The sequence below is a fragment of the Eulemur rufifrons genome, chromosome 2 (genome assembly GCF_041146395.1).
Source record: "Eulemur rufifrons isolate Redbay chromosome 2, OSU_ERuf_1, whole genome shotgun sequence".
Lineage (NCBI taxonomy): Eukaryota > Metazoa > Chordata > Mammalia > Primates > Lemuridae > Eulemur > Eulemur rufifrons.
In genome coordinates, this window is record NC_090984.1 from 81,639,709 (window position 1) to 81,656,876 (window position 17,168).

General features: G+C 33.9%; 1 protein-coding gene across 1 annotated transcript in view; it reads right to left on the bottom strand.

The window, feature by feature from the left end:
• Nucleotides 1-4,244: 4,244 nt before the first annotated feature.
• MAP4K5 (mitogen-activated protein kinase kinase kinase kinase 5) overlaps nucleotides 4,245-17,168 on the bottom strand; it is a 98,888-nt gene continuing 85,964 nt past the window's right edge. Inside the window, exons 29-33 of the mRNA XM_069464805.1 lie at nucleotides 14,883-14,951; nucleotides 12,598-12,690; nucleotides 10,134-10,204; nucleotides 7,825-7,880; nucleotides 4,245-5,847 (exon numbers count right to left, since the gene is read on the bottom strand). Coding sequence (XP_069320906.1) covers nucleotides 5,760-5,847; nucleotides 7,825-7,880; nucleotides 10,134-10,204; nucleotides 12,598-12,690; nucleotides 14,883-14,951 — 377 coding nt within the window. The 3' untranslated portion in view covers nucleotides 4,245-5,759. The remainder of the gene's footprint in view (nucleotides 5,848-7,824; nucleotides 7,881-10,133; nucleotides 10,205-12,597; nucleotides 12,691-14,882; nucleotides 14,952-17,168) is intronic.

The following is a 17,168-nucleotide window of genomic DNA, read 5'->3' on the forward strand; positions in this document are numbered from 1 at the left end:
AACAATTTAATTGCAAATGACATTTTTATTCCTTTACAAATCCTTTAACTTTTTAATTTCTTTTTCTTAAGTTTTTTTGTTTATTGAACTTCTAGTATGATGACTAACAAGTGGTAAGGATGAGAATATTTGATTTGTTCCCCATGTCAACATAGGGGACAATATTTCTTGCTCTTCTCCTAAATAAGAGCCACTTGGAACAGTCTGAAATAAAACCTAGAATGATCCCTTCTGCTAGGGTTGGTGTGGGAAAGTTTATTGGACATCTGATACAGATATTGGTTATTTCTATAATGAAAAGCCATATAAAGAATTAGAAAAAACTTTAAAAGCCCCATGTAAAGTCTACCAATATGACATACTGAAAGGATCTAAAGAATGAAAATGTACCTTTTATGTCCTTAATGAACTTTCTGGTGAAAAATAAAGGAGCCAATTTTTTTTTTTTTAAATGAGTCACTATATAAGAAAGTAATGTTCATTATGTCATTTACTCCTCCTAACACTCATATGAAGTGGCCATTATTTCCAATCAACAGATAGGGAAATGGAGGCCCAAAGAGGTTGAGTAAATTGTCTAAGGTGAGTGGTAAGTGGTTCAGCTGGTAAGTGGCAATTGACTGTTACATACAAATGTACAATCTACATATGTATTGTAGAAATTCTGAGAAACAGAAAATTATCTGGATTAGGCAGAGTTGTTACAGAAATTTACGGATTGAACTGAATGCCTTTGAGTGAAGTAAAGGATTTAAATTTTTGGTTAAAAAAAGAGCATTCCAGGAAGAGCCATCATGAGTCAAGCAATGAAGCTGGACTGATCGCGGCCTCTATATGCCAGTGTGCCAGGTGCTTGGCAGAATAGTGGGAGCAAAGGCTGGATAGGAGGCTTAGCCAAAAAAAGTCGTTTGCTGAAAATGCTTTCTCTCATAAGAGCTTCTGGATTTACTTCACCCAGCTTTTTTTCTCTAATTACTTTTGCCTCTTTCCACATTATGCTTATGTTAGCTGTAACCAATATTTATTGAATGCCTACTATGTGTAAGGGACAATATTAATAATCTGGATTCGTTGCATATTTGTTCATACTGTTTCTGTCAGGTAGGGGTTCATGCTCTTATTTAAAGTTTCCTTTAGCATTAAAAAATCATGTATACATGCACATAAAGAATCTAGTAGTCTTGTAAAAGGTCATTACCAAAAAAAAGCATATCCTTCCCCCATCCTTCCTTCCTCAGAAAAAACTTTTCCATCTTTTATCAGATTATTTTATTTCCATGTCACTAAATAATCTTTAAAACAAAAATCCTAACTGAAATTTTGTATCCTTTGATCAACATCTCCCCAATCCCATACTGTGGCCCCCATAACCACCATTCTACTCTCGATGAATTCTACTTTTTTAGATTCCACATAAAAGTGAGATCATGCAGTATTTGTCTTTTTGTGCCTGACTCGTTGCACTTAACATAATGTCCTCCAGGTTCATCTATGTTGACACTTAGGTTGATTCCATGTCTTGGCAATTGTGAATGGACATGGGAGCGCAGCTATCCCTTTGACATATTGATTTTATTTCTTTTGGATGTATATTCGGTAGTGGTAGTTCTGGATCATATGTTAGTTCCATTTTTAATATTTTGAGGAACCTCCATATTGGTTTCCTTAATGGCTGTACTAATTTACATTCCCACCAACACTGTGCAATGGTTCCCTTTGCCAGCACTTATCTTTCATCTTTTTTATAGCAGCCATTGTAACAAGGTCAGGTGTTATTTCATTTGCATTTCCCTGATTACTGATGTTAAGCATTTTTTTTCATATACAGTATGTTGGCCATTTGTAGGTCTTCTTCTGAGAAATGTCTATTCAGGTCCTTCACTCATTTTTAAATTGGGATGTCTCCCTGTTATTGACCTGAGTTCATTATATATTTTGGATATTAACCAGATGTATAGTTTGCAAATATTTTCTCTCATTCTGTATGTTGTCTCTTCGCTCTGTTGTTTCCTTTGTTGTACAGTCTTTTAGTTTGATGTAATCCCTTGATTTTTAATTTTTAGATATTATCCATTGATTTCCCACTGTGGAAGACAGGATTGAGACAACTTTTTCTACCTTATACCACTATGTCTTCTCCCAATATAATTATGTTGTAATTTGATTAGAGTAATATTTACTATTAATATTCTTATGACATTCAGCCACTGATCATAGTTTACTTTTTCTTTTCTGCATAACACTTTACTTTCCTGGAGTTAATAATTGCTAGTTTTTTGCTTGATTTCAATCTTAGAGAAGTTTTTGCTTAGAATAAGTATCATCACTCATTGAACTCTGGGGCCTTGAAAAACATCTCCTCCACCCACCTTTGATTTCAGCCAGAGGCAGTAGACAGTTCCATGGGAACTAAGACTCATTTCACACTCTTTCAGCTTTCTGCCTCAGGGCTTTTTTGGATGCTTATGGAGCTTAGTTGGCCCATGTACAAGCTGCCCCATATGTAAGAAGATAATGCTCTTGGCAGCAACTTAACCAGTGAGGAATGACAGTCTACAGATAAATGCTCCAGCCACTTGGCTTTCAGGAGACATTTCTGGGCACTATCACATAGCTTCTTTGTGGACCTGGTGTCTACACAGCAATGACCTCAATAGTGCGCCCTTTTATTGACTTTTCCACCTTCTCCACCTCAATATCACAAGTCCTTCACTCATATTTTCTGGGATCTCTAAAATAAACTAACTCATGTTCTTGACTCAGGCTTTATTAGAGGAGGAAGCTCTTACTCTGCTGATTGTCTAACTCTTAAGATACTGAGATGCGTCAGATATTTTATTAGTTTAATCTTTCTGAAAAAGTATCATCAGGATCTTCTGATATGCTTCAGTATATTCTCTATGCCTAGTGCAGTGTTCATCCTCAGATACTCCATCACCTTCGTCTGTGTATTTCCTTCATCTCTCTCCTGTGCTGAATCCCATTTTCTGCATCCTGTCTTCATTTTGCTTGGTTTATACCCTTATTTTTATGAAGCACATCCTCTATTAGCTTCTTGAGAAGGGGCATATGGGAGGTAAATCTGTTGAGATCTTGCATGACTAAAAGCATCTTCATTTTACCTTTATGTAACATTTAGTTGGATACTGAATTTCAGGTTGGAAATTTCTTTCAAAGTTTGAAGGCATTGCTTTTATTGAAATTTGAAGCTATTCTGATTCTCATGCCTTGGTGTCTGACCTGCACTTTTTCTCTGGAAACATAGATCTTCTCTTTGACTGCAGTGTCCTTGAAATTTCATAATGCTATGCTTTGGTCTAGATCTTTGTCATCCACTATGTGTTTTTAATCTAGAATCTGATGTTCTTCAATACTAGAAAAACTTATTGAAATACTCTATTGATTTCTTCTCTATTTTCTCTGTTCTTTTTGGAACTCTGGGAGATTGGATATTGGGCTTACTGGGCTGTTAATTTTTTTCCTTCAATATTTCCATTTATTTGTCTTTTTGCTTTATTTTTTGACAAATTTCCTCAACTTTATATTCTAAAACTTCTAATTGAATTATTCAGCTATACTATCGTATTATTTTCCAAGAGCTCTTCTTGTTTTTTTGAAAGCTCTTTTTAAAAGTATTCTGTTCTTAATTCATGGTTACAACAACTTTCTGAAGATATTTTTTCTTTTGACATTTTCCTTACCCTGCATAGTCTGTTTTCTCTAAGTGCTTTTTTCCCTGACTGTTTTCTCTTTTTCATGCAGAGGCTTTGCTCAGACTTCTTATAATTCTTGGTTGCTTGCTGATTTTGTTTTGTTTTGTCTGCTCATTTTTAATAGCATAGGACTAAAAGACTGACTGCAAGCTCTGGACGTGACGTGTGGGCTGGTGGGCAGGCCTACCGTGATTTTCACTGTAGTGTTATTTAGCTGGGAAGTTTAGCCAAGATGCCTCTGACATCAGGATCTTAATGAGGTCTTTTTACATGCACTGGCCAGATTTCACAGAGAAGACTCTTCCAATATTCTGTTAGGATGGTGAAGATCTGGCTGCCAGGATTCAGTGAGCAAAGAGGATGTTGGTCATTGTATCTATCACATAAATGTTCCCCGAGGATAGACCCCTGCCATCTATCGTATTAGTGTTCCTTGTTCTAGAGGCGCCATTTAACATATCTAAAATAAACAGGCACACACTTACTGAAATCATATCACATGTGCATTTTTAAAGAACAAATAACTTTATATTTCATTTGTATAATATTTTATTGTTTGCATTTGCATAGTGAAAAGAACAGAGTCAGAAGACTCATGGTCTGGCTCAACCACTAAATTGCTATGTGAATTGGGTAGATCTCTTAACCTTGCTAAACCCTTTTTCTTCATCTGAAAAATGGAGATGAGAATAATAATTATTTTACATAACTGCTATATATTGAATGAGATAGTTATATCGTTTTCCTCTCAAGTAACTGGTCAGAATAATTCTATAGTTTGCTATTGCCAACCACTTGTTCATCATCTCAATGCTAACTGTTCTCAATAACTGCATTAAGACAACAGGTACCGATGTAACAGTTTAATTTTGAATACTAACAATAGCAAGAGAAAACTGAACTAAAAAATGACCCATCCTTTCTTATTTTTAGAATACTGGCTTTTATAATACTTATTTGTTCTATCCCATCAGGAATTGAATTCATTTAAAGATCTTTTTCTTCTTAAACCTACTCAAAATGAACACCTACATATATGAAAAGCCCAAGATTACATGTGTAATTGCTTTACAGTTTCCCCTCTGGCATAGTATAAGTAAAATACATATCGTGGGTAGTTAAATACTCCCCCCCCCCACATTAGGGATGATAATATAAATGAAGATTAATTTCTTATATATTATCCCTAATGTAAAAAAAAAAAAATCACAGGTATATTATACTGCTTGTCAAGAATACATACACATGGTAGTCACATGAAGACATACACACCCCTTTCTAAGGATATTTCAACCATCATCAATATCTTCTGTAAGGGTACAACTATTTGTATTAATAGTTGAAAACACAAAATTCCCTTTAAAGGTAATTCTGCATGAACTTGTATTACAAAATACTTTTGTTAAACAAAATTGAATGTATGTGTTGAACCTCCAAACAAAATACTACTTTCAAAAGGTAAACAAAATTTTTATACATTATAAAACAATTTAAGCTGCTCTGCAACCCTCCTTTGCTAAAAGTTAGATACATTACACCACTCCAGCAAGAGATTAATAAATAAAGATTAAATATTCTATTTTACAAAAACATACAGAATGGCCAATATAAAAGTGAAAGCCTTATTTGATAATTTCTTTATCAAATTATGTTCATTAAGAAGGAGTAAGACATGGTATAAAATGATAAAACGGTAACTAAATTTATCTCTCAGGATAATCATGAGTTATCTAAAAATACCATGGCACCCTTGTTACAAACATTATTTTTTTAAAAAAAGACTGTGTTTCCTGGAACTAGAGTACTATTTGTCAAATAGCTTTTATTAAGCAAACTTGATATAACCACCACACAGTGGCAAGAGATAGACTAGCTGTTTCCAGCTGTAGAAAATACTGAATTCTACCCTAAAGTACAGATCATTTGAGATATAACCCATAAAAGTTAAAGCAAGTCATAGCGCAGTTTGTATTGAATTTCCTTAAAATTTTTTGCTTTCAATAGAGTATATTCATTTTCCTGTCATTTGAGATCCGTTTCTGTTGCTTAGTAACTATTTTCGTGTCCAGCCAAGATGTAGAGATTGCTGTGTGCCGTAGGATTTTCTGTTGGCCTACTTTCCAAAACGACAACCCTGCAATTAAACCAAAACAAAAGGCTCATAAAATACATAAAGATTACAGATACACTATCAAATTCAGCTTTACATTTTAAAGCTTAAAAATAACTTGAAATAATGTTGAAATATTGAAAATATTTTAGTCTATCTTATTCCAACTAAAACCAAACTTGCATAGTCATATATGTTAACAAAAGGTATAATAGTGCTTTAGGAATTTACACTAACAAGAAGAGGACAGAAAAAAGGCTGAGAGAATAAAATAGGACTCTAAGAGACACTCATCCAAACTGTTCTTCAAGGTATCAGAAAACAAATGATTTAAAAAAAGTATGAAATGAGACTCCTCTCCCTTTTCACTGGAAAAGGTAAGGAAAGCAGTCCAATCAAACGACTGATGGAAAGAAAGAAAAAAAAAAAAATCAATCTAGTGCCATACCATAGCATTTTAATTGTGGGGAAGAAGAGTTTGAGAACAAACTAAAAAATAATGTATCTATGCAGAGAAAAAAGTCTAGAGGGGGAGCAGGAGGAGAGACTGTACATATACTTTATTTTTTTCTAGTATGTAAATTTTCTACAACTAGCTTATTACTTTTGTAATAAACAATAAAAAATAATATATACTTTATATTATACATTACAGAAAAGTAGAAGAGTAAAATAAAATGACCTATAATACAACTGCCCAGTTAAACACTATTAATATTTTGACATACTTAGGTTTTTTTTCTTTTTGCTAAATACAAACATCTGTATTTAAACAACAAAATAAATTTTCAACCGAAACTTTGGTTAAGATATCTATCTTAAAATCAAGGAGATGCTCAAGTAAAAAGATTAGAACAAGGCAGTGGTCTGAAAAAAGTTATTTTTTTTTTTTTAAAGCACATAGTGAAAGAAGGTTGAGAGAATACGTACAAAGAAGGGAACAGTGAAGAAGAAAACTGAGAGGAAGAGGCGGAAGGAAACAAGCAACTAAGAAAAACAGCTTCTGATACCAACCCCCTATCAAGCAGAATTCTGACACTATGTCTCATTAAAATGTGTTACTTGCACCAGGATCATTGGATCATCCATAATTCAGAAGTAGAGAAACTCCTAGTCTAGTTCTACAGTCATTTACCAAGTGATCCTCAAATTCTTTCTTTCTTACTTTCTTTTTTTTGCTGGACTAGTAACCAAGTTGCCATGCTTTGTGGCTTACCTTTTCTATTCACTAAGGTAGTCAGCATTTTTAAAAAAAAAATCCCTTTTCTCCTTATAAAACTCTCTTCAAAATTTTTATGGAGTTGTAACTCCAGAACGTCCCTTCCACAAGTGTCTAATATTTAAGCAATAAATTTGTGAACTTGAAGTCTGGAGGTTCTTAATCCTTGTCTCAGAACTAATACATACTACTATAGCTAGTTTTGCTGCATTAACAACTTCTGGTGGGAAAACAGGAAGGAATGGGTATTTTATTAGTTATAGAGGTAGACAATAGACTTTGGAGAATAAAAGCTATTAAATTTTTTTCGTTAAGATGGCACAGTTTTGGAACTTGTCATTCATTTTGATCACAAAGAGGCCTCGTAATTTCTTCTAACTTAGATCGACCTCAGAAACTGAGTCGAACATCTCTGATATAAAAGCAAATATCAAGAGGTACATATTTGTAATAGTTAATACAAGGTAACACACCAGGAAGAAATGATGAAAACAAAGGAGCCTGAAATATATGTCATGGTATTAGGGACATAAACACCTACATTAGCACATTTTGTTTTGGTTGAGTATAACTTTCTCTAGAATCATGATCCTCATACTGACAAAAGATTGCCTAATCAACTTATTAAAATATCCACCTCTCAATAAAGATACAAAGAAATTTCTCCAAGTCAATGAGTCCTCTAACAGTTCTGTTTGAAACACATTTAAAGGCTGAGAGTATAATTAAGAGCACAACCTTTGAACTCCTTTGGTAATTAAATTAATACAACCAACTATTACCTGTCTGATCCTAATAGGCGGAAAACTCTTGTTTCATCTGAAATCTCCTGGGTAACCTATGAAAGAAAATATTAGTTACACTTTAGTCTCCATAGTGCTTAAATAATACTTTAAAAATAATTTAGAGCAATTATTAAACAGAATGAATAATTTTTGATAGACTCACTTCCCCAAATAAAATGAATTTCATTAAGTTTTCTTTTGGCTGCCTATTAGTAGAAATGAACCAATATTTATGGAATATTTGGCATGGGTCAGCACTCTCCTAAAAAGAACTCTTTGGGATATGCACTATAATTCTCATATTATTGAGGAAGAAACTAAGATTCAGAGAGGTTAAGTAACTTGTTCAAGGTCATATAACTGGTAGAATCAAGCTAGGAATACAGGTTTGCAAGACTAGGGAGCCCCTGCTCTTCCCTTTATATCACAGTGCATATGCTTGAGGTGGCATCCCCGTGGCCCACCTGATTTCAGCATAGCTGTGGTGGACAGTGTCACATGCAGTGTCTTGTGGTAGTGCATACTATGTTATACTCTGCTCTGCTTTCTCCAAAGCTGCAGAAGGTGTTCAGCCATGTGCAGGTACTATCCCAAAGTGTGGGGAGTTTTTACCCATGTGGGCAACTCTTAACCAACATGGGATAAGAGCTGGCACATAAATGCTCCAGCTTCCCCACATACAAATGAGTCAGTTCTGAGGTGTACTCTACCCCATTCCTCAATGGTCTACTGGATGAAGCCCTGGTTGCCCACAGTGAGAACCAGCTTATTAATGTGCTCTTTATTGGCTTTTTGCCCCTCTCCATTTTACATTCTTCATTCCACATTTGTTTTCTGGAATCTACTCCCAAATAAACTACCTGCACTTGAGTCCTTGTCTGCTTTTAGAGGAATCCAAACTAAGAGAATATGGACATAGTATAAAAATAGTCTGGTATCAAGGAGTTTGCAGTCTAGCTGGGAAGATAGAATTAATAAACTTGAATCAAAATAAATTAGGTGCTATGCTAGGTAGAGCTGATTTTTAGATTATTAAGTTCAGAGATGTTCCAATCATTGTGGACTGGAGTGGCTGAATATTACCTCACCAAAGAGGTTAAGATTTCACCTAGGCCCAACTTGAAGGATGAGAACATAAGCAGAAAGAAAGAGCTAAGCAAGATGAGTTATTATTAATATAATGGAGACTTAGGAAATAGAATTAGTGCTTGATATGGTGAGAAACAGGTATCTTCTGTAGAATTCTAATCATAGGAGTGACACAATGAAAACAGCATTTAAGAACAATTAATCTACGGTAGTAAGTATGACTGTAAGTTTCATCAAGTATAGGGACCTGGTGACATTTAGTGACATGGGTCAATAACTAGATAAACTGAAATATTCAAAGCTGATTGATGTCATTTTCTCCTGAAAGCATTCTAATTCTACATTCATATAAGAGGTGGGAATATTTATTAATATATAAATAAGAGTGTGAATAAAACTAAAGGTAAATTCAAATAGAAGATGATTTTGGGCTTTAAGGTAAGTTCACAAATTTGTGAGGCCATGGTGCAGAAGAATCACACAGGTAATCACATAAATGGGAAACATCTCTGTTAGTACTATCTTAACTATTAGGATTCATCCCTCAATTTGGAAGCCCAAATTTCATCTCCTGTATCAAATGTATCCTGATTATCTCAGCTAGAAATGATTTATGGAAGCCCTTCAAATCCAGGCTCTGCCACTCCAGGCAAGTCACTCAAACACTCTGTGCCTATCAATATGGGAATATGAATGGTATCTATCACTTCTGAATTATTTTGAGCCTTAAATGAGCTAATATTTGGAATGTGCCTGGAACATAATAGGTCTTACATATGCATTTGATATTATTTACATAGTTGGTACTCTACTAAATGAGTTAATTTTCTTAGATTTTCCTTAGTTCTATGATCCACTACATATTAATTTGGAATTTTAAATATAACATTAAAAAAGAAGCTACATATTTATAGATTATGGAAAATGCTTATTAAATTTGAGAAAGTTTAGCACATTTAGCAACCCTATCTATAAATTACTTTAGAGGAATGAAATTGTGTACACTTACATTTTGCAATTCCTTATGGCCACTGAGAATTTCAAAATACAACAGAGAACATATTTGAAAGGAAAATACTGGCTCTTTGTTCTATCAGTTCATAGCATTAAAGGCACTAAACACAGTAATGTGGGCTCAGAAAGGAAATGCATAAAATGAACATTTCAACATTTCAAATCATTAGTGAGAGTCAGTGAAGGTATTTGAGAAATCTTACCTCATCTGACTTGAAGCTTTTACCCTGCATCCCATGTTTCCAGAAAGCCAACACGCTGTCTTGAAGGCATACTAAAAAAGATAAGGGAGAACTGAAACTAAAATAAAGCACAGTGTTTCACTATAAATTTCCCTTAACTATTTTTAATAAATGATAATGTAAGGCTATTCAAGGGCCTAGTGCAAAATTCCACTTTATTTCTCAAAATTTCTGTGACTAAGACATGCCTAAGCTAAAGTAATTTACTGAGGCAAGTTATGCAAATTTTCAAAGATATATACGTATATATTAATATAATAGGCATTTATTTAAACATGGGCTAACTTCTGATAAGTTGGATATTGGTATATTAATTTGTCTTTCAAATGCTGTATCTTTTGTTTTTTAAATGAATAAAATCATAAAAACATATATAATTGGGTTTTTGGATAAAAAATATTGTTATTTAAATACTGTTATACATTCAGAATTAACTATTAAGCAAACATCTTTCATTCATGTTTACACTTTCCTTATTGCAAAATTAATTTTTAAAAACAAACCCCCACAACCCAAAATTTAGCCACATATTGAATATTTAGAATCTGTGAGTCAATTCTTATATAAAATTCTTAGTATTTAACCAATTCTTATAATGTAAGTATTAGAGATAATTAAATAGAATTAGAAAAACATAAAGGTGATGGAGGAAAGTGATTAAAAATTATTCATATGTCTTATTAGAATGTTGGCTGTGTAAAAAGTTAATGCAAGAATATTCTGGGAACATAATTTAGCTCAATAAAAATAAAAGTATTTGACCATGACAAATCACATGTGTTTCACTAACTGTGACAAATAAAAAACACAGTTACTGGTTTTATTTTTAAGAGGTGATTTAAAGGTAGCCGGACGCGGTGGCTCACGCCTGTAATCCTAGCACTCTGGGAGGCCGAGGCGGGTGGATCGCTCAAGGTCAGGAGTTCGAGACCAGCCTGAGCAAGAGCGAGACCCCCGTCTCTACTAAAAAAAAATAGAAACAAATTATCTGGCCAACTAAAAATATATATAGAAAAAATCAGCTGGGCATGGTAGCGCATGCCTATAGTCCCAGCTACTTGGGAGGCTGAGGCAGTAGGATCACTTAAGCCCAGGAGTTTGAGGTTGCTGTGAGCGAGGCTGACACCATGGCACTCACTCTAGCCCGGGCAACAGAGCGAGACTCTGTCTCAAAACAAACAAACAAAAAAAAGGTTATTTAAAGGTACTCTTTTATCCAGGAGGATCTTTGTAATTATTCCAAGATTTACTGGCAAGAAAAGATGGTAGCCTAGGATGAATAAAACTTTTATGTAACAATTACAATTCCCTAAATAATGTGGCACATCTGAAAAAGTTAAGGTACCAGTGTGTTTCCATAAAAAAAAAAAAAAAGGAACTAAGGATCTACATATGTTAGAATCTCTCTTGAAAATATTAAATCTTAACAACTGGCATGTAATATCCAGTACACAAAATAGTAAAGAAAAAACTAGTTTCCAAAATTCCTCTTGTCCTGGAATCTACAGAAAATTTAGGTTTTCTGCTTTAATAAATTAAATTTCCCAATCATAAGCAAAATATTTTTATGTAAGATGTTACACAGAGGCATGAACATATTTTGTGATAGGGCAAATCTCCAGTTGAGAAACTCATATTAAAACGCTGTAATGCTTTTCTTTGATTTACGGTAGAATTATATCATGAATTGTTTAAAATGTTTCCAGCCATGATAGATTTTTCCCAAGTTCTATTATTAATACTTCTAGGGAAAACACTGATATATAATCAATGGGAAGACAACAATGATAAACTATTAATAAAATTTTTATCATAAAACCAATGAGTATTACAAGAGTAAAACACTCATTGACAAGCCAATTAAAATGGCATATTAGTTTACAAGTCCTATGGGAAACTAGCTATTTATATATAAATAGAATTAAAAGCAATAACATCAACACAAACCAACCAGAATCTTACATGGTAAAGAATTGTAACATATCTAACACCATTATCACATCACACAAATACCTTCATGATTTGGAAAGAATTGGGAGAAGTATAATTCACTTGATGCAGCAAAGGGAATAATGAACAGAAATTTTAAGAACGATTATAAGTTTTAAATATTCAGAAAACAACAATAAAAGATTTAATATGATCTGGACCTGCACTGCCCATTATGGTAGCAACTAGCCAGATGTGACTATTTACATTAAATGTTAAATTAATTAAAACTTTAAAAATTAAAATGTAGCACTAGCCATGTTTCAGGTGCTTAACAGCCACATGTGTTTAATGGCTACTTGTATTTAAGGGTAAAGTAGAGAACATATGTATCTTCATAGAAAGTTCTATGAGACAAGTATTTTAATGAATAACAGAATGAACGACAACAAAAAACTAAGTATCCCAAACTCATTAATAAAAAAAGGAGACTTACCTACAGATTCAATGCGAAAATCAAAACTTAGCTCAGAGGCCAGTTTCTTACTTGATTTTAGTTTTCCTTGTAGATTTACAATTTTTACAAATTCTTAAAAAAATAAAAAACAAGTCAAGACTGGAAACGCAAATCTGCTAGAATAAATGTAACATGATAAATATGGATTTTACATGAATGCCAAATAATATTCTTAATAAAGTTCAACTATTTATCTTGATTTAAGCATGCTGAATGGTGAAAAATCACCAATATGTTTTATAAGATGTACTGTAAGAGTGCCTCCTTTGGTAAATGGCAGTTCTGCTGCTACTGTTTTCTTTTTTATACAGTATACTGAGTATTTACATTCTATTTTTTTAAAAAGTACATTTCTTCTTTAAAAGTGCCTACCCTAGTGCCCAAATATTTAGCCATAGAGTTGATTTTTTCCCTCAGAAATTATACTACATATGATAAATAAATTTGCAGTAATTAATAACTTTACTATATGAGTTCTATTCTGCAAAGATAAACAGGGGCAAGAAAGAGTACCTTCAAGAATAAAAACTCTGGGATAGGGAGCATACATAAATAATTCTATTTCCCTTTTGTGCATTTGTTTTTTAATTTCACCATCTTAGCTCTGTGTTGGAAGATACCTTTTCTCTGTGTTGCTTTCTCATCTGTCTACTACCATGATTTGAGATTACAGGATTATCTCCATTGCTGCCTACTAACACCAGCTTATAAATTGTATAGCTGATGACAAATTTTTGAAGTCTTCTGCCTCCTTAAAACACAGAAATCTCAAAGTTGACTTATCTATTTACCCTAATTAATTGGGAAACGGAGGGCCTAGTTAATCAGTGGTTTTTAAAAAATTATGATACAATATATAAATCACCAAAATGAAAACTAAGCACAATTTATTTTCCTTTGATGACTCAGAAGGTATTTAGGGATTTAATGTTAAATGCTCAGCTTTACTAAATTCTGACTATTTAATTATTTGGCTAATTAGTACTGATTTTCTATTTGTTTGGATAAAAAAATAATTTACCTAATTAACTTAAGGGTAACTGAATAACACTTTACTCTTATCAGTATTCAGAGAATCAAAAGTTCTAACAAAGTGATGATGGTGAATGAAACACTGTAGGTTTTAGTTTGCTCACGTATAATATTAGATAATCTTCATAACTCTATAAGGTAAATCTACTAGGGAACCATTCAGAGGATAGAAATTAGGACAGAAAAACAGGCAAAACCAGTAGTAGAACAATCTTTAAAATAACCCTGAACACATGTGGGTAGCAATTAAAAAAAATTAGAATGGACTTATTATATGAAATATTGCCAAGTTTCAAATATAATCCCAAGTCTGGGCAAATTCTACCTTGTAGGATTCATTGCATAAAAATAAGGTTGGTTTTCAGAACCAGAGTGCTTTGGTTGCAAAATCAAAATAATACCTGTTGCTAAAGTTTTTTTCTCTTTCTCTATTGCTCACAGTACAACACACTTCTATCAATAACCTCTCCCTGCATCAAAAGAATCAGAATTAGCACGTGGAAGTGTTGAATCCGTAAGTACATTAGAATTACACTCTGACATGACTCTAAAAGTTCACATAATATGACTGTAACTGACCATATCAGTATAATTATTAATTATAATGAGATAGGAGATAGAATAGTTTTTTTTTTGAGACAGCATCTAACTCTGTTGCCTAGACTAGAGTGCCATGGCATCAAGCTCACAGCAACCTCAAACTCCTGGGCTCGAGCAATCCTACTGTCTCAGCCTCCCGAGTAGCTGGGACTACGGGCATGTGCCACCATGCCCGGCTAATTTTTTTTTCCTGTATATATTTTTAGCTGTCCAGATAATTTCTTTCTATTTTTAGTAGAGTCGGGGGTCTCACTCTTGCTCAGGCTGGTCTCGAACTCCTGACCTCAAGCGATCTTCCCACCTCGGCCTCCCAGAGTGCTGGGATTACAAGCGTGAGCCACCACGCCCGGCCGGAGATAGAATAGTTTTATGTAGAATTTTACCCCAAGGTTATAGCAAACAGTTCTAATGTTTCCAAGCAGGCCAAATAAACAATAAAAAATTAACAGAGGATATACTAACAGATCAATTAATTATGTATTTGTAGCCAGTTTAGGTTTTTCTTCATTAAAAGGAAGCCACTTAAGGTAGAAAAGTGAAAATACTGCATATAGTTTAAATAGAATAAATTTCATTGAAAGAATTATTTTATCAAGTAGTATACTCAAAATAAACTTTAAAATAGTACTTACTGTCTAAACACACTAAAACGGTGTCTCTCTCCAACTGTGTTACATGAATGGAATCTAACTGCTGGCTGCCTTAGGGGAGAAAAAACAAGATTACAGTTATACCATATGCTTTAAAAACTAGAGCTAGAAAATAAACACAAATTCTGACTTTTGCTGTGATTTAAAATTAGTTTGAAATTTAACAGAGAAATTATATTTTATAATATGTTATCTTTCAAAAAATGTAAGTCAATTTAGGAGAATAAATATAAATCTGAACATGGCTGAGGTGAGGAAAACTGAATATTACACTTAATATGTTGACTAGATCTAGAAAGGTAAGTTACAAAAATAAAATGTAACAAAGGGGAAATATGGGGAGGAAAGTAAGATGCATGTTATATAGAATGGCTAGATTTTGCTTTGTATTCATTTTACATAGCCAATGGGAGATGGAAATAAGATCAGTTAGGTGAATCACAGCATCCTTGAAATAAAAATAAGCTAATGATTCAAAAAAAAGCACAAGAGTTAACGAAACTATAATCAGAGAGAAATTTTCCTGGTGTTGGTGTATGTTTATAGCTGGGTGGGAGTTCTTTTATAAAGAGGACACCGAGTACCATAATGAACAACAATGTCAACATCTTTGCAGGATGCAACTCTAATCACTTTGCTGATATATAATAGGGCTGCTTCTTTTAACATCGGCTAATAGATGTGATTAACATTTATAAAACATTTTTTGTAAAACAGTTCATTTTAAGTACTCAGATTGCTTGAATGGTCTAGCTGAATGAATCTAAGAAAAAATGTTAGATTATTTAGAGTAGTCATTCTTAATTATACCTCTTTGGGAAGCCCATGGACCTTTTCCCTTGAAAATGACACATTCAAACATAAACACAACTTTATGTAATATTTTGGGGTGTTTGTGAACCTTCCAAAGCCCATACATGGTGAAGAATGGAAATCTACAGAATCAATAAACTGTCCCTCAGGCAACACTCCAAAAATAGTCCTTCTCAGCTAATCTATGTTCATGCACTCATTCAACAAATATTTATTGAATATTGACCACATGCTAAGCACCATCCGTGGAGATAAGGATATTACAATAATAAATCAGACTAAGACTAAAGAGTCTTGGAATAGAAGCTCATTTTAATGTTACAGTTGTGGCCAGTTCAAGGCATATCCTCTTGGTTCAACAATGAACACTGCAGGGAGCTGGATTAACAAATCACTTGTGAAAATGCAGAAACCTAATGAGGACAAAGTGCTGGACTTGAAAGGCTGCCTCACTTCTGCTTAAGGGCAATTTGACTTACCCTCAGGCAGAGTCCTGGCCCTCCTCAGGAAGTTAATTTTGCGTCTGCTTTAATTTTAGCCAAGACAATGTTGTTGTTGTTTTTTTAAGAGACAGGATCTCGCTGCATCACCCAGGCTGGAGTGCAGTGGCACAACCATAATTCACTGCAGCCTTGAACTCCTGGGCTCAAGTGATTGTCCTGCCTCAGCCTCCCAAGTAGCTGGGACTACAGGTGTGTACCAGCAAGCTTAGCTAATTTTTAAATTTTTTGTTAGAGACGGGATTTTGCAATGTTGCCCAGGCTGGTTTCAAACTCCTGGCCAAAAGTGATCCTCCCACCTCAGCCTTCCAAAGTGCTGAGATTACAGGTGTTAGCTACTGTGCCCAGACAAGACAATGCTAAAAGTACAGAGAAGAGTACATCTCAGGCATTAAAAAAACAAACAAAGCAAACAGTAACAACAAAACCCTCAAAAAACTCCAAAACTTAAACCCTAAAACTTAAAGAGAGGACTCACTGAATGTCTAGTCTTGAACAATGTAATATTCTAATATATCAACCAGAAGAAAGTGGTTACAAAGTACACTAGATAACTGTATGAAATTACCTGCTCTATACTATACTAACCAATAAAAAAAAGCTGTGTTGCCAGCCAAAGATCATTTTTAAATAAATTGATCTATAAGCCCTTTTAAGCAGTCACTACATAACAGGAATATATCTGGGTAGCTTATATCTCATGATAACAAAGCAATGCCATTTGGATCTTTCTGTTAGCTATAGCAGAAGGGCATGCATTCAACTCAACCAAAAGCATTAAACAATCAATTAAAAAAGAAAGGCAGGGTGTGGGGTGGGGTGGAAAGTACAGAATATAACTTGGTCCATAAAGAGAGTGTTCATAGTCCAGTACATGATGGTGTTAGCATGTACTGGGCTGTTAAATTTTCAGGAGTTTTCTGAGCTGCATGGTATCAGGTTGGTAGCTTGAAAC